This window comes from Myripristis murdjan, chromosome 3, assembly GCF_902150065.1.
Source record: "Myripristis murdjan chromosome 3, fMyrMur1.1, whole genome shotgun sequence".
Classification (NCBI taxonomy): Eukaryota; Metazoa; Chordata; class Actinopteri; order Holocentriformes; family Holocentridae; genus Myripristis; species Myripristis murdjan.
Genome location: NC_043982.1, coordinates 32,969,514 through 32,992,306, shown reverse-complemented (window position 1 = coordinate 32,992,306; position 22,793 = coordinate 32,969,514). Strand labels below are relative to the sequence as shown.

Sequence of the window (22,793 nt, the reverse complement as noted above, 5' to 3'; positions counted from 1 at the left end):
AGTGTCTCCTGATGAGTGAGGGGGACCTGATTTTCACAGGATTTCCTACTATCTACACCTTGGTTTTTAAGAGCTTAGCATCTGCTCCAGCCTATACAAGGAGGCATGGAGCCAGGGGTGTAGGTGTAGGAAGAGACGTTTTTTTCTGCAACCCACTCATTCCAGTCGAGCTGATCCATTCAGGAACCCTGAAGAGCTGCATTGCGAAGGCAGGCATCGCAACAGTGGGCCATCCGAGACAGACTGTCAGTGTAGGGTGGAAGACACCTCAGGGAGTTTCTCTCCCTGTTAGTGTCAGCTGAGACTTAAGGCTGGCAGGGAGACGGGGGGAAGCTGCTGTCATTTGCTACTCCAAGGAGTCCTCCTGGGGAGTTCTGACAATGTGAAGGGGAAAGCCTTATACACAGCTGCAGTGAAGGTTAGTAACATCGGAGCGCTACAGGTCGGGGAGCATCAGTGGCAGGAGAGTCTGAGGGGGCAGACGATGGCAAGGTTTAGGTGCAGGGTGTTTTACACTGTAAACCCCCGATACCAAAAAGAAGAGGGGGATCTACAGTGGAGGGTGTTTCATGGGGCTCAAAGTTTTTCTGTTTCAAGTAGATAGGAATATGGCTATCCTTTCTGTAATCTACCTGAGACTGTTATACATGTGTTCACTGAATGTAACTGTGTGTCATTCTTACTCATTCTTACTCATGTGGGAAATGGGAGTTCTTTTTTTCTGTGAGGCTGTGCATTCAGGGACAATTGTATTCTGTGAAAAACCAAACAAAAAGTGTGCTGCTGAACTTTCTGTTTGAGCAGGCAACACTGGCTACTTGGCTCACAAGAAGGAATAAAGTGCAGGGCTGTGTTACTGTTGAAGGGGCTGGTCTCCGCACACCTTTGGGCTGAATGTGCTTATTAGAGTCTGGTAAATGCGACTGGTGGATTTCAGAGGGTCTGATGAATAGACGGAGCCTTTTGTACTGTGGGAGAGGAGGGTCTCTGTATATACATCTGAATGTGACATGCTGACTATGTTTTGTGTGTGTGTGTGTGTGTGTGTGAGTGCACATGTACAGGTCTGGATGTGTGGGGGGGGGGATATGTGCTGTGTTTTGTTTGATATGTGGCTAGCATAAGGTTCGTCTGTGAGGTGTGATCTTTTTATGGTTTACTCAGTGGAATGGGTAGGAGTTGTATGTGGTGTTCATTTCTCTCTCTCTCTCTCTTTCTCTCTCTCTCTCTCTTTCTCTCTCTCTCTCTCTCTCTCTCTCTCTCTCTCTCTGTCTTAAGCGGCTCAGCGTCAGCAGTGAGTGTTACAGGCTGAAGACACAGCAGCCTCTAATTGGCCAGCTTGCTCCCCTCACCCCATCCACTCTTCCCGTCTCCAATCCTCTTTCTCTGCCTCTCTCTCCCTCTCGCTCTCTCTCCCTGACTGACGTCTCCTTCCCTCCAATCTGTGCAGGGCCACGTGAGGCGAGGGACCAATAGCATGTCAGGACGGGCAGAGCTGGGCGCCGTTGGCCAGCTCCAGGCAGAGATGCTGCATTTGGACCTCATCGACGGGGCTGACGGTTACCGCGGTGACAAAGAATCATCAAAAGCACCTGCCGTCGCACCCCCGCCAGTCAGCAAGGACCCTGTAGCACCTGTTACCATGGATACCTACCGGCCCAAGAGACCCACGACCCTTAACCTCTTCCCTATAGTGCCTCGCACTCAGGTGAGTCTGAATCAACCTTATCCTCTCATTCCTCTGCTATACCTCTGCTGCACCCCATGACCCCTAATTGTTAACCCCAGTTAGTGACAGCTGAGCGGCTATTGATCAAACAGCAGAGGGAGGGGAGGAACGGCCTGGGATGTGTCAGACATGCATGAAGCAAATTCACATCGTGCCTTACAAGGGAAGATTTCTGCCTCCGTGGGCTGTGTCCGTTTCTCCTCACACACAAATGTGACATTCAGAAAACAACACCCTGTCTGCATGAAAATGTGAATGCAAACCTGTGGTGACATCACCTCTGGATTCACTACAGTTGTTTCTCTAACAGGGTGTGTTTTCTATACAGAACAATGGGTGGGATTGTAAGGCGAGAGAGAAAGAGAGCTGCTTTTTTTTTTTGTTGTTTTTTTTTCTTGGTGCCATCTCCGTTTGTGTTAGGCTGCTGCCAGAGCTCGTGACTGTGTGTGTGTGTGTGTGTGTGTGTGTGTGTGTGTGTGTGTGACAGTGTGACAGTGTAAGTGTATGCTTTTGAACATCAAACATTTGCTCTGGATGTTGCTAGCCCGAGACGGGAGTATAGTAACTGAGCCTGACCCAAACCCAACATGCATTCTTTTATTTTGTGTCCAAACCTGATCCAATATATGTTGCCTTCAGCATCGTCACGTAAACTCCAGCAGAACAGACGGTGGGTCTATCATTATTCGCTAAAATAACGCCGACGTGACCAAACCTGACCATTTTTGTCCAAACCGATGGGTCCTGATGGACTTGGGTCGGGCATCCACACTCTACTTTACATAGGATGATATTACAAACTCTGTAAGATCTAATAAATATGTTATATTCAGCGCATTCCAGGACATACATAGTGATGAATGTTGGATTTTTTGGCGCTCAACCTGCCTCATATTTATTCCTCAGTTACTACAGTTCCCAGAATACTTTTCAACAACCCCTGGAGCAGAGGTTTGAACTTGTTGCATTCAGCTGCGTGTGTTACATGTAAGTGAGGAGAGAAACGGCATCACTAAGAGCAAGACAGTGAGAGTATTTTTCCAGTTTAGGAAAAGTGACAATCACCCTCCTACTCATAGTAAAGTCTTATGGCTACATTGCATTCTGGTCTGTCCTATGGCTGAAGAAACTGGTATCTCTGCCTCCTCTACAGTAGATTTCTCCCTGTATGATTGCTGAAAGTCGCAAAATGGCGGCTCTAAAAAGAAGCCCTTGCTCTTTGATTGTGAGGGACTGACACCAGAAACCTGTCATTTATTGTAGATTTTGTAGATTGCTGAAACATTTTCTGCTATCAGACTCCACTGTAGCTGCTGGAGATATCTGCAATGTACTGTAGTGCCACATGCTCTGTGTTTGAGCAACAATAAAACAGACTCCAAAATGCATGGCCCACACCCAATAGCTGTTTTTAGAAGTGTTTTAGGGTCCATTTGACACACCACAAGAGCTCTACCGGCTCCAACACTTTTAGGAATGACAGAGAAATAATGACACAGGGGTCAACCAGCCAGGGGAGACAGAGCTGAAATGAGATGAAATGAGTGCTGTTGATTTCAAGGCAGATTTCCTCTGACAGTGTACTGTAAGGAGAGAGAGACAGAAAGAGAGAGAGAGAGAGAGAGAGAGAGAGAGAGAGAGAGAGAGAGAGTTCTGCACGCTGCTGGATGGCTCTTTCCAGGTCAGTGAATTGGTGAAAAAGCAAAATATACATTTGGCTTCGCATCATTTGGCATGAAGAGACAGTGAGTTGTTGTGAGTGAACAATAGTAGCTTTGAGCGCAGTCGCTGGCCAGGATTCAACCGAGAGTTAAAAGACCGATACCTACAGTTTTTGATTAAATCTGCTTCAGGGTTCTGTATATTTACATATGACCCTTTTCATGCACAAAAAAATTATAAGATTCATTATTTCCCTAAAAATTTCTTCTTAATAAAATCACTAACTGTGTAGTTTACGATCCACAGAGCTATTACCCTGCACATTAGCACCGTTTTGGATGCTCCTAAAACACATCAAATAATGAGCTATGGAAATGGCATTCGGTCAGTTTGTAGCTTGATGCTTTGGCAAAATTGTTTTTGAAACGTAAACGCCAACAAAGCCATTGAATTGAATTGAATTGAATTGAATGGGACTGTGACTGCCCATACCATGGAATAGAAAATGTACAAGTAGTGTGCGCCCTTCATGCAACATATTCATTCACAGCACCTCTTTGCACAACCACAAGTATGTAAAATCGTAAATTTTGGCATCAGTAAGCCTTCCCTGTAGGTCATATCTGTGTGCAGGTTTTTTTGATTTCTCCATACTGTACGTCTGAATAGTCAAAGCCCTCCTCTACATCAACCAATGTCATGTGCATACAGGAGCCCTACAGTCCAAGCTGTCATTGCATAAGGTTGAATGGGACTGGCAGGATGGTGAGGAGGGGTGGGCAGACATCCCACAAAGGAAGATTCCCTGACTTTAATCTGAGCCCTGTGCTAATCCTTAATCTGACCTGGGTGGCATACTCAGCCTGTCCATGTAACTGCAGGGGCACAAAAGCTCTTTGAGCTACAGCAGCAAATATCAAGGATTTGGTAAGAAAGGGGCATCACGTTTTGGCAGAATATGAGTATTTTGTATCATTAGGAAGGGTTTTTTTTTGTTTGTTTGTTTGTTTGGTTACTGAATATCAGTTTATCATTTATATTTTATCAAATATTCCAAGTGGCAGTTTCCCTTGCCTTAATTGTTTTCGGTGTCATGCTCTGATGAGAGGTGATCATTTTTCCATCCTAAAACTGGAAGAATGATGTGCAATATCAACATTGTCATATCCACAATATGTTTCTAGGCAACATATATGCCTCCATCTTGTTGCTTTTGTCTCTGTACTTCCGGTGCAATCTCTAGCAATAGATCTTTGACCTTTCCAAGTCTGTCAGTTTTGAATAAGAACAGACATGGACATATTGGAGCCAGATGTCCCTTTTTTGTCTGTGTATATAAAAACATTTGTGTAGAAATATGTGTGTACTTCTGTACAGATTTAGGTATGGCTATGTTTTGTTAGGTTATGATTCTGTGGGAGCTGCTGGGCTCGCCTGATTATAAATACCAGTCACCTCTCGGTGTTTGATGTATTTGCCTGCCAAAAAAAAAAAAAAAAGACAGAGGAAGGGCAGCTTGCCCAAAATGTCTGTGTGACAATAAAGAGCGTTATTTGAGTGCTCTCCTGAATTTGTAGCTATTTTTGATTTTTATTGAGGATCCACCACCCACAGTATTAAAAGATTTTAGTGTGGGTTGAGCCAGTTTTGGTCAGCGATGGTAAAAACAGAAAAAAAGGCCAATTTTGCTGTAAAACCTTGATATTTACATGAGGGATTTGTATGGATTTGTTTGTGTGTGTGTGTGTGTGTGTGTGTGTGTGTGTGTGTGTGTCCTGCATACACCCTTGCTAGCCTCAGATGCAGCCATGTGGCGTAACAGTTTTCTAAAAGTTTTAAAAAGTATCTTTCTGGGGCGACTTAGCAACTTAGCAAAATAGGGGAAAAGTTGCAGCCATCTGGCGTTAATGATCAACTTGATCAGGGGTGGAAAATTTCTCTCCATGCAACATTGCTAAATTTGGTGTAAATTTTGCCACCCTGGATGGAAATCCTAGTTATTTTCAGTGTGCAGTGTCAACCAATCAGAGGTCACCTAATAACGCAGGACATGTTACACACACCACCACTGGGCATGGAAAAGTACACCCATAAGCACACAGACAAAGATTGTAGGCAGTGCTGCATTAGTCAGCGCACATTTCTGTAATAACGATTTATGTGAAAGTAGCAAATTAAATTTATACTCACACACAAAACACAATAACAAAAATGATTTTTGATTAGAATATTTATTTCACAATTGGAATTGCAGGAGGGGCGGTGCCCTTAATGGACAACACGCCTCTGCTCAGACGTCTGCTCGACAAGGTCATATCCTGTCAGAGATGCTTAAGTCTGGGCTCTAGCTCTCTCAGTCATTGCTGTAACACACACACACACACACTCACACATACGTGCACACACGGTCATTCACTCACACACAGATCTTTTGAATCACAGCTCGTCACTACATGATGTTTCCAGCACACCGACGTGTCACAGGTACAAAAAAAAAAAAAAAAACCTCCCTCCTTAGATCACATACAGCGATGTTTCGTGGAAAAAATTCACAAGTGATGCCATTATCTCCCACCTGCTGCATGACTGCTGGCGTTGCCATGGTGACAGACCCTCTGTGCCTGGCGCACGGATGGGAGTGAGTCAGCGAAGGGGGTTGGTGGGTGGACAGAGGAGAAGCAGGAGGAGGAGTGGATCTTATTTTAGACGACGCATCATCGCCACAAGCTCTGCAGGAGTTTCCACTTCTCCACCCATCTGCTAACATCCTCCTCTCTTTCTCTCTCTCTGTCTCTCTTCCACGTTCTCACTTCTCTGTTTTTCTGCTGCTCTTCACACACACTATGCAGGGTAGGAACTTTTTTTTTTGTTGTTGTTCTGGGAGCGTTTGTCCCCCCCTTGATTTGATTTTGAGTGGCATTTCAGTCCTTTTCAGAAGGCAGTGTTATTGAAAAATCATACATTGGCAATAAACGGTTTGTGGCACTGAGATTGTTTTGTAAGATCCTTCCCACTGCTAGAAACTTAACAGTCCATCTTCTTCTTCTTCTTCTTCTTCTTCTTCTTCTTCTTCTTCTTCTTCTTCTTCTTCTTTAATTTGTTCTTGTGGTCTGGTCGCTGCAGTGGTTTGTGTTGGTCGGCAAGTTTATCTCTCCCAGATTGCAGTGGAAAGAATTGCTCAGTCATAGAATATAGGCTCTTACGAATCAGCTGCACTGCCTCACAGGGGACAGTGGCTATATTTACATGTACATTTTTGACAGCTCAGTAAATAAAATGTGAATAGGGTCAAATGAAAAAAAAAAAAAAAAAACATACTCTATATCAGCTTGTGGGGCCATAAATGTGCTGTGTAGCTGCTCATGCATGTCATTCAGTTTTTATTAAAATGCAAATAAAACTAAACCACATGTAGTTACTAACGCACAAATACATATATACTATACGTCTATAATGTCATTGTGCTTGTGATTATGTGTGTGTGTGTGTGTGTGTGTGCTTGCACAGTATGCATTCATCTTAGAGCCCAAAAATGTAACAAGAGTTGTACAAGAAACAGTCTGCCCTTCCTACTGTCAAAGTGCCCTTGAGCAAGGCACTGAACCCCGACCTGCCCCAGGACAAGTGCATTGTACGAAAGGACTACGGCACCGAGTTGACCTTCCCTGGATAAATGAGGATTTGAAAAGATTTTTAAGGATTCATCCAGGAAGAAACACAAGCTCACAGTTTTGTACCCAAGAGTGAAATGGAGCCGAGGGGAGGGCCCTGGAGGAGTATCATGGTCTTTTGGAAACTGGTGCTCCCCCATCCCGCACCACCACCCCACAACTCCTACTGTCTAAGGATGTGTGTGTGTGTGTGTTAATGTGTGTGTGTGTGTGTGTGTGTGTGTGTGTGTGTGTTGCCAGTAGCTTGGGAAAAGGTCTGGTTCCCTTTAAATGCACACCACGGAGCACAGACAAAAGAATCCCTGGTCATTCAACAGAGTAAAAGCTTTGTTTTGTGTGTGTGTGTGTGTGTGTGTGTGTGTGTGTGTGTGTGCGAGAGAGAGAGAGAGAGAGAGACAAAGAGAGAGAGAGAGAGAGCAAGAGAGGACTGAGAGAGAGAGAAAAAAAATTGTGTACACTGAGTTTCAGTATCCAGAACTCGTTCATCAAGCCCCTCTCTCTCTCTCTCTCTCTCTCCCTCTCTCTCTCTCTCTGTAGTTGCATCTCCCCGACTCTTTTCTCATCACTTCCTTCCTTTTCCTTCTCTTTTCCTTCTGCATTTTGACAGGACACATTAAACAACAACTCCCTGGGGAAGAAATACAGTTGGCAGGAGAAGGTTTCCCGCTCATCCTCCCCTCTGAAAACAGGTGAGTTATCCTCCCATCAGTTTTTCACATCAGCAGGCCGCCGGCTCGTACCATCAGCACTGGGAGGGATGGGCGTGCTGAATGTGCACATTTCACTGATGATAAGTGGGAAGTGTAAAGCCAACTGTTGCCTCTGTTACTCCTCCTCACACCGTTCCATTCCCATTCGTGTGACAACTGAGCGTCTGTGAGTTGGATTGAGTCTGGCAGACTTTTCTGGCCACAGTCGGTGTTTTTCTCGGGGTCTGATCCTCAGGGACAGTGCTAAGGCTTGGATTATGCTATGCTAAGCTAAACAGAGCTAGCCAAGGCAATGCATGTGTCTGCGTTAGCCAGCTGGGGCTTAGCTAGCTGGGAGCTGTCACAGCTCATTGCTGCAGCTCTTTTCAAAGCGTCACGTGAGGCGAGACAAGGCAGACGCACTGCCAACTTACCAGTGTCGGGCTCATTGCTCCAAAAAGTGGTAACATTCCAGTAGCAATTCTTTATTCATTATTGTCCTGCAAGCGGTAATTTGCAACACCACTTGTTGAATTACATTTTATGTTAGTCATTCTGTCCTTCCTTCAGAATTCAGGATAAACCCCGTGGCCTCACCTGGGCATGAATGATCAGGGATGCCAGATAGTGTTGGTGCACCATAACATCAAAGTATTAGGAAAGAAAAACTTTAATGCCCACTTTTATGTCACCTGAAAGACAGAAAAGTATTTAGGGGATAGGATGTAGTTTTTGGATAAATCAACATCAGAGGCAGGTCATTTCTACAGGAACAAATTGATTTATTTATTCATTTATTTGTCTGCTAGTGTGTTTGTTTATTTTCACTGGTAACTATAATATTAGTGGTAAAATTCAAATTGAAAGTGCAACTGGTAGAGAGAATGTTCAGAGTTTTTACTGTATACAGGCATTTTTTTCCTTTCTGTTTATATCAAAGTGGAAAAAAGAAAACAGTTGCAGGCAAATTCGGGTTGTCTGCAGATCCTGAGAAAGCCTTAAAACTTTGAGAAGACTTGAATATAATAACCTAAATTCAAGGCCTCCAAAGTGGACTTTTACAGGCCTGCTCTAAGCTAAGACAAGAGTTTGTTAATGTCATTTTCACATTCATTTCAGTGAAAAACTGAACAACTGAATTAAAGATTGAGTGTGAAGTAACTTGCAGACTCATTGAACTTAGCACAGCTAATATGCAAATGAGAATCCATACTTACTTGATCCTCACAACTGCAAACAACTCAGGCCAGGTAAATCCCTATAGTTTGCAGATTTAAGGAGCAGCCAGATATTCAGCAAAATCTTCCTGAATTTGAACAGAAAAAACTGAAACAAATTCTGATTATCTACTTCCCAGGGGCCGTTTTTTTCTGAATATATATAAAAAAAGATTGATTGTTAAAGAAAATGCAGCTTTACCGTAATGATACATTTCTTCTCTTTATTCATTACTTCTCATTAAGGAGCAGACATGATTTTCAGGAAATTATTTGCTCAACTGCTGTAAAGTGTGTTGAAGTGTGATCGCACACAGGTACAAAGACGTGTCATGTTTCAGCTCAGACTGACCTGAATTTGTCTCTCGGTGACCATAACGCTGCAGGAAAAATGACAACGTCACTGTTAAGACATTCATTCAGAACTGTGGTCTTACAGCCCGGTGCAAGATGCTTCCATATCCAAACCGTGCTCAGAAATGTTTAATGCAAGGACTTCTGGCGATGGATTATGACATAATATGTCAATCACATTTCCTTGGCTGCACTCTGAATTTGATGAGTAATGGGGATTTAGCAGCTTAATCCTGACATGTGTTACCTAACCATTTCCACTTTGCTATTTCTCTTTTCTCTTCCCCCCCATTTGTCTGTGTGTGTGTGCGTTTCAATGTTTTGAGTGTGCTTCCCGTACATGTTTTTGCTTGCGTGTTTTTGTTCTTTGTGTATGCCATATGTCTGCATACGTCGCCACGTCCGTCGTCATGTGTGTTTCTGTGTGTGTGTGCTGGTCGTGTCTGGACGCCTGCGTCCGGCTGTGTCCGTCTATGTACGTGTTTTCCTTTTGTGTGTGTCTGGCCTTTGTGTGCACGTGCATATTTGTGTCTGTGTGTGTTTGTGCCACCGTGTCTGTGCTGCTGTGTGCGTCTGCTCCCCCTGCAGGCGAGCTCACCCCTCCGCACGAGCACAGCTGCCTGAGCGACGAGGACAAGGTGCAGGGCGGCGGCGCACAGACCAAAGACCGCGGCACGTCCACCGACGCCCCCTGCAGGCACAACCACACCTCCGGACACACGCACGGCTCGTCCACGGCGGCCGGAACGCGCTCCAAGCTCCAGGAGAAGCCTCCCGCACCCCCACCTCCCCAAAACTATACGCCAGCTCCTCTGCACCCCGTGGGGAAGGTGGATGGAGGTGGGCACCACCGAGAAAGGATCCGCTACCACACGGATGTTCGACTAGAGCCCACGGAGGAGATCTATTTGACTCCCGTGCAGCGCTCGGCCGATCCGCTTGACCCATCCAGCGAGCAGGACCAGCCTTTCTTGTCCCAGCAGACCGAGCAGGGCCGCATGTCCATCAGCTCTGACACGGAGGGTCCGCCCCCCTACCAGCCACTCCCAGACCGGACAAACCCCTCCATCCATGAGGAGGACGAGGTCTACGTCCCCCCGCCTTCTTATGCTTCCTGCGTGGAGTCCCTCATCACCCCGCCCAGCATGGCTCCCTCTGCCCCTTCAGTCCCCTCCTCCCTTGCCTTGGACCTCAGCCTGAGGGGGGCGGGAACAGGGGCGGGGGCCGTGCTAAGGGCCGGAGCAGGGGTGGAGTATGTGGACGCCACTGATGACACCTATGGGGGGGAGGACGAGGATGTGGACAGGGTAATGATGGATGGAAGGATGAGGAAGAGGGGAGGGAGGGGGGAGGATGGTGGCGATTCAGGTGGAGGCAAAGCCATCCCGCTACGGACTTCTATGAGCTCAGAGGCCAGTGGCCTTTCATACGACTCAGTCAAGTACACCCTGGTAGTGGACGAACACGCCCAGCTAGAACTGGTCAGTCTCCGGCAGTGTTACCAAGGCTACAGCGATGACAGCGACTCAGCCACCGTCTACGACAACTGTGTCTCCTCCCCCTACGAGTCGGCTATCGGTGAGGAGTACGAAGAGGAAGAGGAGGAGGAGGAAGAGGAGGACGGGGCTCGAGTGGGAGGAGTGCGGAGAGAGGCCACAGCCTGTCTTTCTGAGGACTCCACCCCCGAGGCAGACATGCACTTCTCCAAGAAGTTCCTCAACGTCTTCATGAACGGCCGCTCTCGCTCCTCCAGTAAGTAGCACTGTTCAGTTTCACAGTGTCCACACAACAGCATTTTAGGCATAGTATCAGTATGTTTGTAAGTGTGTATTTGTCACTTACTGAAATGTGACGGACAGATTTTCCTTGCAAAAAAAAGCCCAAGATAGACCAGTGCACTGCAAATAGACAAAACATAAGCAAAAGACAAAACACAGAGACACTCAACGCAACACCAGCAACTGGCAAAATATGCATCCAATTGACAGCAACACCCAACAATACAGAAACACACTGCAAACAGAAAACTCAAGCACATACAGAAATGCTGCAAAATGTAGACGACGCAACAGAATGAAAACGAAACAAAATGGAATTTATAAAGCGTTTCCTCGAATTTATAGGAAAGCTTGTTATTCAGTTTCTTATCCAGTAAATCAACTGGATAAATCTTAAGACGTGGTAAATGAGGAGTGTCATTAGAATTTTTTTTATATTTCTAATTGACATGAGCAAATCATGAGGCAGATATCATTATTTATTTTCTATTTTCTCAAAGTGAACTTATACTATTTCCCCCCCAAAAATGTATTATATGAAAGAGCATCACTGTAACTGTCTCTGTCAAGGACAATACCTTTTTCATTCCAGTCTATCTTAAATAGAGATATGAATGATTCTGTTGTATGCCTATGCATATTAAAACTCATTTGTGGAGGCCTGACAGCCTAATGGGAAGTTTATCAATCTCCAGATGCATTTGGGACGACATCCACTTAACGTGAGCTAAACAATTAAGTTCAGTTCTGTTTAAACTTTTATATAACATTCAAGTTCAAGTGTAGATGTATAAATGTTGCATTTTAATGTTAGGTATACCCATCAGCTCTAATGACTTCAACGGACAACTTAATGTTAATTCTTTCTTTTTCCTTTCTTTTGAAAGTCTTAATAAAATCCATCAGTGCTCCCTGGTGTTTCCTATGAAGTGTCTTCGAGAAACATTTCCGTTTTGTTCTACCTTTGTTCTGTTGTCTTCATTTTGCAGCATTTCTCTATGTGTTGTTTGAAGTGTGTTTTGCATGTTTTCTCAAGTTGCAGTGCGTTCGAAGGTCGACTGCAGTGCGGATCCTTTAGATACGACTGACAAAACATGAAAAAGGCACGTAATCCATCAGCGAGTCAGTCCAGCAGTGCTGACCATGAAATTGTGTGTTTTTTCCACATCTTGGGTCAGTTGAGTCTAAAGCGTCCCCACTCCACTCGACCATCTGCAAATGTTTATACTGCACCTTCAACACACTTACACCAACACTAATATACAAGATAATTTTAAATACTATTACCAGAATACATTTGATAATACCAGACTTAGAAATGTTCCCAGATTTGTGCTCTAACCAGGCATGAAGCACAACGTTACTGCACGCTGTTGTCCCGTGTAATTCCCTTCCGACATGACAGAGCATCAAATGCTGCCAAGTTGAAGTGGTGGTGTGGTGGAAACGGCTTAAAGCAGCTGCACAGTGAGGCGCAGCCACCATGAACTCAGCAGGACATGCATGTTCATGAGGAGCTGGAATGTAGTTTTTGAATACTGATATTCCTTTACGACACTGCTTTATTATTCTGAATTGTAATCTGCTATTGGCTTTCTGAATGGACCAAAAATTACATTATGAAAGGAAGCACACCCAGTCTCAATCTGATGATACAAAATCCTGTTTTCTAAATTAAAGACAAAAGGCAAAATATTACAGTCTCTCCTCAAATGAGTTTTGAAACCAATTTATTTGAATGTCATTTGAGAATTAGGCCACATGAAATTCAGTGAACGTTAATTTGATTGTTAAGCATGTGATTTTACATGTCCGCAGATGCTGTTATACATCAATATTGAAATGATTTCTTACGGCTATCAGGATGTCCATTTCATTTACATTACCCAGCCCTTCTTGTAGGTTTTGTAAATGAAAGCCTTGAAAATCTGCAGCATTTTCTCAGTACTGTGCTCATAGCAAAAACCCAGCTACACATTAGCTTGGCTTGCCGGGTTGCGAACGCCATGCTAAAACAGTCTTTGGTTCATTGGCTTTTTCTTCTTAATCGTCTTTGCCTCTCAGTTGTCCAGAGGAATCAATCACCCAGTCGAGAATCTGTGAAATTTGTTTACATGGAGACAACGCTGCAGACAGAGAGAGAGAGAGAAAGAGAGAGAGAGAGAGTAAGGGTTACTGGTAGGAATGAGCAGCAATGACCTGTGGCAAAGCAGTGAGCGGCATGAAGGAATGGGTGATTTTCTAAAGCTTGTTGTTCCCTGAAGTGCCTCAGCACAATATCCTAAATATGCACTGCTATGTGCATTTTGGTTGCATAATAGCAGCCAGTTTACAATGCCTCAACAAATCATGGTGGCGTAAGGAAGCTGCTTTTCTCTGTACAACTAAACCCTCAGGTTTACTCATAAAGGGGCGTCATTGTGGCCGATATCTTTAGACAGACTGTCTCAACACTGGAAATTCAGAGGTTCAGTCCTCACAGCAACTAATGTAGAGTCCACCAGCAGCCGTGCACCACCCTAGACACTCACTGTTGTGGATAAAAGCGTCTAAACTAAAACTAAACAAAATACCTGAATTTTAAATGTATTTTGAGCCTTTGCCAATAGTAATTTTATGTACATGTGTACATCATATGTACACATGTACATTTACATAGACATATTTCATCCTACTCATTTTTAATGTCATTTCATAAGCACGTACAGTGGTGAGAGAGTTCATTTAAAAGTGCTCTCTCATACAGTGGATGGCATTTGTAATGCATCATGAAGTGCAGCAGAGTTCAATCCACCCAATTATTGGCTTGATGGAAACATCACAGCAGGTTTTCTGAATCTGGGCACTTAGCTCAGTAAAAAAATAGCGGTCTAACAGCAGGGCTTAACATTTTGAATTTAAAACAATCGCAAAACAATAATTTTGCTTTGATTAATCAATTTATGTTACCATTTATTTTTTAAAGAAATGCTCTTTGTAAGATTGCAAATCCCGCAGGTTGCACAGTGGAAAAGGAAGAACAAGATCACAACCAAAATATGATAGTGTTTGCCCTGCTGGGTGCATGTAAATGTGTTAATCCTAACACACAGCAATGTGCATGCTGCACTGCACAGGCCAGAATAAGCTTTAACATGATGACTCTCGCTATGTAATAGCTTCAGGGATCAGTGGGCTACAGGAAGCTCTTCTGTGGGTAAATGGAGATAAAACAAGCGAGGGGGAGGAGAGCGAGAAGATCCTGACTCCAGTCAGTCACAGGATTAACCTTAGTCAGGCTGATAGTCACTTTGGGAAACCCCTGGGATATATCACCAGTCAGCCTGTGATGTACTGCAGAAACATCCACCCACATCACGGTGTGTGTGAAAGGCAGCATGAATGGGCAGGAGGGAGGAATGGTGGGAAAGAAGGAGAGAAAGAGAGCGAGAGATTTGCCTGTAATGCTATGCTATGTTGTTTCCTCTAATAGGCCTGGCTGTCCTCTTGGATGTGGTCCATGTCTTTGCGGTGCAGTAATCTGTGCTCTGTGAAGCAACACAAACAGAGTCATTAGAAAACACCACAGCTATTTATCTGACTAGTGCAGTCCTGGGGGGGTTGGGGTGTTTCAGGGGAATATAGGTACACATACATAATGCTCATCTGTTATATGCCTTGTTAAAGTGTGATTAATAGGGCATAATCCATGCATTAAAGAATAGATAATGTGGCCTCATTAGGTTTTACATTTCTCAGTGATGGGTTTTGTTGTGTTTCGAGCCATTAGGAAATATTTCCTCCCAGTATCCTACGGTGGCACGCAGCCAGACGGTGTTTGAGCAGACACTTTAATGCCGTCTTTTATTTACTTTCTTTTCTTATCCTCTTTCTTTGCTCTTCTTTCCCTCTGCTTGCCCAGGCGCTGAGTCATTCGGCTTGTTCTCCTGTGTCATAAACGGAGAGGAGCGGGACCAGAGTCACAGAGCGGTATACAGGTGAGGAAGAAGTGCACAATCATCATCATCATCATCATCTGAACCCACTGACCTCCAACACTGGTTTTGCGTTCTCGTGATGACACAGTTGATTTTGCTGGGACAATACTCTGAAATTCAATATATTTCATTACAAAATTGTGACATTGCAAAACAAGGGACACAAAACTGACTGGGATATTAAGCTACATTTTATTCTGCTGTAATCATCACAAATGACTCTGTTCGTCTATCAGTTTCACAAGGTGTAATATTTGCAATTTCACATTCCAGCAAGCCAGATTTGTGGCAAAAATGATTTGCAGCTGAGAAATAAACTCCCACACATAAACTCCTACGCTCATTTTGCACAGTCACACTTTGATGTTATCGAACTTTTAGGTATTATGTCGTTGTTGTATGAAATCGTGAACACATATCGCATATCAAATCGTATGTTGAGATAAGAGTATTGTCAGGGGTTCAGTTGTTGGGGCAGAAAACGCTCGACTTCCGCGTGTTGCCCCAGTAACAGTCACACTCCAGTTGGCACTGTAAAGCTGCAGCTGCTACACAAGACCTCAGGCTGATAAAAGCGTGGAGCGAGAGTGGAGGCACGGGAGATGGTGGGGGGTTGCAAGAGGCAGAAAAAAATAGCAACGCAGCCATGTGAACGCCGGCAACATCTTTCACTCTGTGTCAGATCAAGTGGCGTGGCAGGATGTTTCAGTGACCAGGAAGAAAGACGCCCATACAGCGCCGAAAGCAGGAGATCTCATACGGTTCAATAGGGGTCTTTATGTATATTAATGCATATTCTTATAATGTACATACAGTTCTAGGCACAGATGGAAATGTGTGGGCGTTTCAATTTGTCTGTATGAACTGACTCTCAGATGTACATTTCCATGGTCTGTCCGCCAGCGTTAAGCCCGCTGTGCGATAAAAATTGTCTTTGTTGGGTGAAATTGTTGGGTGATCTTACATTTACCAATTTAAATATTTTACCGTCCATTGAAGGATTACGTTTTGCTTTTGTGGGTTGAGAAAATTCTCTGACCCTTGGCCTTTTCAAATCCACTGGATGAACTACAAGAAAAATGATGGTCAAGCTAAAAACAAAGTTGTTTTTTTGGTTCCTGAAATGTTGACATAAGAGGTCTGGTTTTTACCTGGCAGCAGTCATGTTACCTTTTACTTATTTCAAAAGTTATGTTTTTATTTATCATTTTCATCTCCTGAAGCAATAATTAATTTTACTATGTCTTAAATTATTTCCATGTTGCACATCCCAAACAGGTGGTTGTGCATTTTCTCCTGCCCTCAGAAATCAGGATCGCTTAATCCCATCTTCCACTGATCAAGAAATCCTAATAGCATTGATTTCCTATGATGTTGTAATATTTGTGTTCAGAGGTCGGCATACAAAATAATGCCTACATTTTTTTTTTATTATTAGTAGTAGTAGTAATTGTAAAGATATCAATGAAACTGAAACAGTGAGACACTACTAGACACTATTCTGTAATGGGAGAATTTTCCCCAAGACTGCTGTCAGGATGTCTCCTCAATTTATTGTGAACTGTCTATTTATTAATTTAAAAAAAAAAAATTGTGTTTAGGTATCTGTGTAACTTTATGTAACTTGAGGAACAGGGGACACTTTGTAGGTCACTTTGTAGGGGACTTTGTAGGCTGATTGGTCATTTTACCCAATATGTGACAATAGGATCATGTCTGTGTCACTGGATGATCCTCGGTCAGTGCACATCCTAAAGCTTTGGCATACAGTATGTTGAATAATGTAATTACCGATAGCTAGTATTATCCAAAGTATGAATACAGACCTAAATGTAAAGTCAGTCCTGCTGTATATTGCATGACGTGTTGACCTATAACTTCTGAACACATTCTTTTTTTTAACTATCTGCTTTAATTTTTCCATAACAGTGTTCATTTTGTGTATTTCTATCTCTTTTTTTTATTTTAAAGTGTCTTTGAGTATCAAGAAAAACACCTAATGCCTCACAGAGAGATCTTTGTCACTGAAAGTGTTGTTCCAAAGAGTGCCTTTTTTGGTCTTGTTTACCAGTCAAATAGACATGTGGCATTAAAATAAATATATAATCTAGAGCATGGGCATGCATACCAGACAGAGTTATCTGCCTTGTATGATGGTTTTGGTGATTATCTTCTTGTCACATATTGGGTAAAGTCACAAATGGGCCAAGCTCACAAAAAGTGTGTGTAGGTCTTTGAATCCTCCCCATAATGAGATCTTAAAGGCTTGTGTCGGCGGTCGTGACAGGTTTGTCCCCCGACATGACGATGAGCTGGAGCTGGAGGTGGATGACCCACTGCTGGTGGAGGTCCAGGCAGAGGATTACTGGTACGAGGGCTACAACATGCGCACTGGTGCCCGCGGCATCTTCCCTGCTTACTACGCCATAGAAGTGTCCAAAGAGACCGAGACCTATAAAGGTACTGACACAAACAGGCTTATTTACCACAAAGATTAATTCTTAGATTTCTTAGGTTCATGAATTCAACCATAATGATGCTGAGTGGAAAATACAGAATGGTAAGTTCATCTTTGCTGTTCCATTGAAAAAATATTTTAAAGCCTTTATTATTACATGGCTAAGTACAGTTAAAAAAAACCTGGCTGCTGACTATCACATTGCAGCTCCAAGAGCCTTCATCAGGGTGCAGAGGGAATGATTTCCATTTGCCACCTATAGCCGTATCCTCCTCCTCCTTTTTTGGCAATTGGAATGCTGAGTGAGACTATAGATGAGTCACAACAAAACATGCATGTTGCTAAAATTTCTGGGTTTGTTCTTAGGTCTTATGTAGTTTAGCTTAAAACTTTCTCCACTCCTTAGGAAAGCTAAAGGGTCATTAACTGCCACTGATGACCTTTATCATGAGAGTAGAAACCCAGCAAAAGTGTCTTACCTGACATAAATACCTGAATAATAATATCATTCTTTCATTTGTTTTGTCGGATTGAGTCTTTTTATCTTTCATAGCTAAAATGTTTTTGAATGTTGTCTGTGGCACCGTCCTCCATCACTGAGCGGTTGAAAATGCAAATAGGTGGAAAGGGTTGGTGGTGGCTGGGGAGTGTGTCATAACACCCCATTGGGCCCAGTTTGTACCAGAACAGAGCACAGGCAAGGAAGTGGGTTTTTGAAGCCGCAAACCTCCACCAAGTAATTGTTGAAACATACAGTAGGTATTGATTAAAAACCCCATCAACCTCAGATATATGTCATTTTGTGCTGCAAAACACTAACAATTGTACTTAGCTTGCCCCTTCAAGTTAGCTATTATAAATCCATCCTGGCTTTTGGTGTCTGAGTGAATTAATTACTCCATTTCTATATTTTTTGTCTTTTTCTACAGTGAAGAACAGTGAATGGATGGATAGATACCGTATGAAGTTCCTGGGCTCAGTCCAAGTGCCCTATCACAAAGGGAATGATGTTCTGTGTGCAGCTATGCAGAAGGTATGGGGCCCACATTTCCTGTGCTCACATGTGTGTGTGTGTGTGTGTGTGTGTGTGTGTGTGTGTGTGCATGCTCACACAAATGTAACATAACATAACAAATGTAACTACTGAGGCAATGAAGTGAAACACGCGACACAAACACATTACCAACTACCACCCCTAACACAAAAATAAATCAGGAGCACAGATGTGGTGGGATGTAAAAATAACACAAAGGAAACACAGTTGCTGTGTTTCACTTGATCTAACCATCTCCCTCTGTGCTTTTTAGACTTTTAAATTTGATGAGACTTCTCTGTCTGTTATTTTCCTGGCCGCCAGATTGCCACCAACAGAAGGATGACAGTTCAGTACAACCCGCCGTCGTCTTGTATCCTGGAAATCAGTGTGAAAGGCATCAAGCTCCTGGTTCAGGATGACTACTATGCCTGTGACAGGGTAAGACTGTCTTATGCTCTGTGTCCTCCTCTGTTGCAAATTCAGAGGATGTTGTTATTAATAAAACATGTCATCCTCACATCAGAACCTGCTGTATTGTAAAGACATGTTGCCCCTGTGTGGCCATTTAGAGGTACTGCAAAAAGAGGACACCAAACCTGTGTTGTCTTACAAATTAAACAAATTAAAGCAGCTTTACAACTACGTAACATTCTGATGTATAGACAGGCATTTATAAGTGTTTGTTTGAGATCATTTTGACAAGGATAAATTGCTGCTTAACTTTAATATCATACATTTACTCTGTCCCTCTCTGTCTCTGTTCCCCCTGTGTTTGTCCATCTCTGTTCACAGAGTAATGAGTGCAGTCACTTTTTTCAGCTAAAGAACGTCTCCTTCTGCGGCTATCACCCGAAAAACAGCAAGTGAGTAAATACAGAGAGCAATGAGCTCTACCTCCAGCAAGGAATGTTTTTGTTTTTTTGTTGTTTATTTGTGTTGCACACAGGATCATTTTTAAGCTGCATATCTGTACCTGAAAGCTTCAGTGAGGTTACATGCCAACTTACTGATTTATTCCCATGTTATGCTGCTGAGTTTTGAAGAAGCTCCAATTTAAACTTAATAATGCAAGCAGATATGAATGGGGCCAGCCAGAGTATGTAGCTTCAAAATCATTTCAGCATTTTGCAGATGTAATTGACTTATATAGGTAAGAAAGCTCAAGTAATTATATGTAATTTTAAGTAAGTAAATGTATTTTATTTCTAAGGCAGATGTCAATACATAACTTGTGTCAAAAATTCAGTTTTTCAGTTTTGCATCCTTTATTGAGACAGCATAGAAATGTCTGCAGTTTATTTTTACAAATTCTGAATGTTCCTTTGGCCTGGGAAGGAAAATAAATATGTGCCAAATCACATGCATGCATGCACGGGAGGGCAGTTTTAATTAACCAAGAATACATAGAAATACAAGAAGCACTGGCAGCAGAGCTGGTCACCCTCTAAATAATTGAAGCAACAGATCAGTGACAAAAGAATTAAAACTGTTCAACTAGTCTACAACAAAGCTCTCTAAGAACTGTATTTATTCTCCCTGCCAGTGTTTATTTGGGGATAATGACTGGGTCACTGCACATTTTCCTGATTATTACATGACTGCTTCAAATATTTGTAATTCGGCATGAAATAATTACTTTATTCACTCATTACTTTACTTTTTTTATTATTATTATTACAAACTAAAATAATGTACAAGCTGCCATCATAAAAAGTTAATGAGGGCTATAGCCATATCATAACATTTAGGCAATCATAACATTTACCTTCATCCTCTAACCAGCCATGAAAAAATGTGATTTCCAACTAAATGAAACATAAAAATGAGAAAAATCTTAGCTTAGTATTCCTCTGCAGTAACCAAGCAGTGACATGTTTTTGGCACAAGATGACACTAATTAACTTGATCAGAAATCAACAAAATTATACTGAATTTGTGCTATACTTTGAATTGAATCAAATGTGAAATAGCAGTCCAGGATTCAGAAATAACAGAGTTCAAAATGCGTCCAGGCTAGTCAGAATTAAACTTTAATAAAAGTCATTCTAAAAAAAAAAAAAAACATAATTATCAGACTCATTGACCGTCCTTTTTGGGTGTCTTATTTGTCTCACTTGGCTTCCTTGCAGGTATTTTGGCTTTATTACGAAGCACCCAGCAGACCAGAGATTTGCCTGCCATGTGTTTGTCTCTGAAAACTCAACCAAACCTCTGGCAGAGTCAGTAGGGTGAGTTAAACTTCAGGCATCTAGTACATTCCCTACCCATCGCTTTGCCATTTCTTTTCAGAACAAGTAATAGTGTAGAAATGATTTAAATATATCTTTCCATCTCCTTGCAGGAAAGCCTTCCAGTTGTACTATAAAGAGTTTGTGGAGTTTTCATGCCCGACAGAGGATATCTACCTGGAATAGCGCTGCCCTGCCTTCCAACACAGCCCTGTACAGTACACTGTATCATAACATAATGTTGCATGAAGGACCAACATATCTCAAAAAGAAAGAAAAAAAAATTAAATTAATACATCCGACAAAATCAGAAGAAGAAGATGGATACAGCATCAGAATTCTCTGGTCGAAACTGCAGGAAGGAAAGAAAATGAGCCAAAAGAATCAGAGCTGACACCACGTAGTGTCATGAGGAAATAATATGCAAAACAGAGCCAGTGATGAGGTGGTGATCTCAGGCTGTCCATGGAAAGCACAACCGTCATATCACCACGGCCTTTGAGAGTGTTTGTTAGCCTGTAGCTTAGTCTTAGTGGCTGCGATGCTGGAATCCCAGGAGTCGTTGTGGATTGCACTGCCTTGTTCTCGTCTGCTAAATCAAGGTGCTGTTTCAGAAGTGACAGTCATCCGAGGGTTGGATCAATTAACACATGATGAGTTTGCTGTGAATTTTTTCAGCACATAGGTGAGGGAGCTGTATATTAAAAAAAAAAAAAATGAATAAAGCCCTCACACTGAAATGTAAACTAACTACAAAACTCAGTGTAGATACAGTGTCTTGTGTCCCTTTAGCACACCTCAAAATTATGGCAATGTCCACCGGGTTCACTGGCAGCGTCCGCCTTTGTTCTCAAAGAAAAAAATCCACCCTTAAACACTTGAACACTGTTAAGCTATTGGCCATTTGGAAGATTATTTTGTTTTTTGGTAAATTTTCATTGTTTATTCTTGCTTATTTTATTTTACCTTTATTGTGCCAGGAAGTCCCATTGAGATTACAAATTTCTTCCCAAGGTAGCAGCCATACAAAATCACAAAATCTAGCTTATGCAACATTATATACAAAAATTCACTACACAAGAAAGACAACTATTCAAACCCAGTGGCATCTCAAGAAAAACAGCTACATGCCTCCATCACCACATGCTTTATGATGCCCTTAAATTCCTCAGTGGATATAAGTGTTTCCAATTTTAGATCTTTTTGCAAATTAATCCATGACCAAGGTGTATAGTAGGTAAATGCAGTTTTTCCCTGGTACGTCAAAACCCAGGGTACATTAAAAAAAAAGCAACCACCTAGAGGAGCATAGCTGGTAACCATCAGAGCTGAGACAGAGGGGGGTACAGAGGTAAGCTGGATGTTTACCCAGTATCGCTTTACAGATAAAAAGGTACCAGGGCTGTGAGTGCTCACTGATGTCCAATCCATCAAATCATAAAGAAGGCAATGGCCAAGGCTCCGTAAGATGGAGGAGGCTGCATGCATGTACAATATGTCATTGTAAATCGCAATCACAAACAGTTTAATTGGTTTAATAAGTGTCCATGCATAGACAAAGTGATGTCACGTCAAGATATTTCTACTGAGAAGAAAATGTCTGAACAATCAAAAATATCAATAGTAAACATCAGTTTCTTTGGGTCATCATAATCAAAGGGATTCTTTCTTGAACCCCCATTTTGAACCAACATTCAATATAAAATACAACTGAAACTTCTTTTCCTACATGTACCCTGTTCCATTCAAAGTCCCCAGCTGAGATATCCGACCTCTGCAAATTAATCTCAGAAAATCTGGCATTCAGAGATCTTGTCCAAACTTCCAACTCACCATACTGACATGAAGGGCAGTTTCACTGCATTTTTCCTTGCAGGAAGGTGTAATTTCCAACCTCCTACTCTGAATGGAATGCAGGATGATAACCCCCTTTTCTGGGGATTGATGAATCACTCTGGGAAATGTGTGAAATCACAGGCATAGCAATAGAAAAG

The 22,793-nt window shown here is 42.5% G+C and overlaps 1 protein-coding gene across 1 annotated transcript in view; it reads left to right on the top strand.

The window, feature by feature from the left end:
• Window positions 1-22,089, top strand: part of mapk8ip1b (mitogen-activated protein kinase 8 interacting protein 1b) — a 42,650-nt gene extending 20,561 nt beyond the window's left edge. Inside the window, exons 3-12 of the mRNA XM_030048500.1 lie at window positions 1,451-1,708; window positions 7,670-7,751; window positions 9,911-11,074; window positions 15,002-15,077; window positions 17,365-17,537; window positions 18,465-18,568; window positions 18,893-19,009; window positions 19,364-19,434; window positions 20,701-20,799; window positions 20,913-22,089. Coding sequence (XP_029904360.1) covers window positions 1,451-1,708; window positions 7,670-7,751; window positions 9,911-11,074; window positions 15,002-15,077; window positions 17,365-17,537; window positions 18,465-18,568; window positions 18,893-19,009; window positions 19,364-19,434; window positions 20,701-20,799; window positions 20,913-20,985 — 2,217 coding nt within the window. The 3' untranslated portion in view covers window positions 20,986-22,089. The remainder of the gene's footprint in view (window positions 1-1,450; window positions 1,709-7,669; window positions 7,752-9,910; window positions 11,075-15,001; window positions 15,078-17,364; window positions 17,538-18,464; window positions 18,569-18,892; window positions 19,010-19,363; window positions 19,435-20,700; window positions 20,800-20,912) is intronic.
• Window positions 22,090-22,793: the final 704 nt, after the last annotated feature.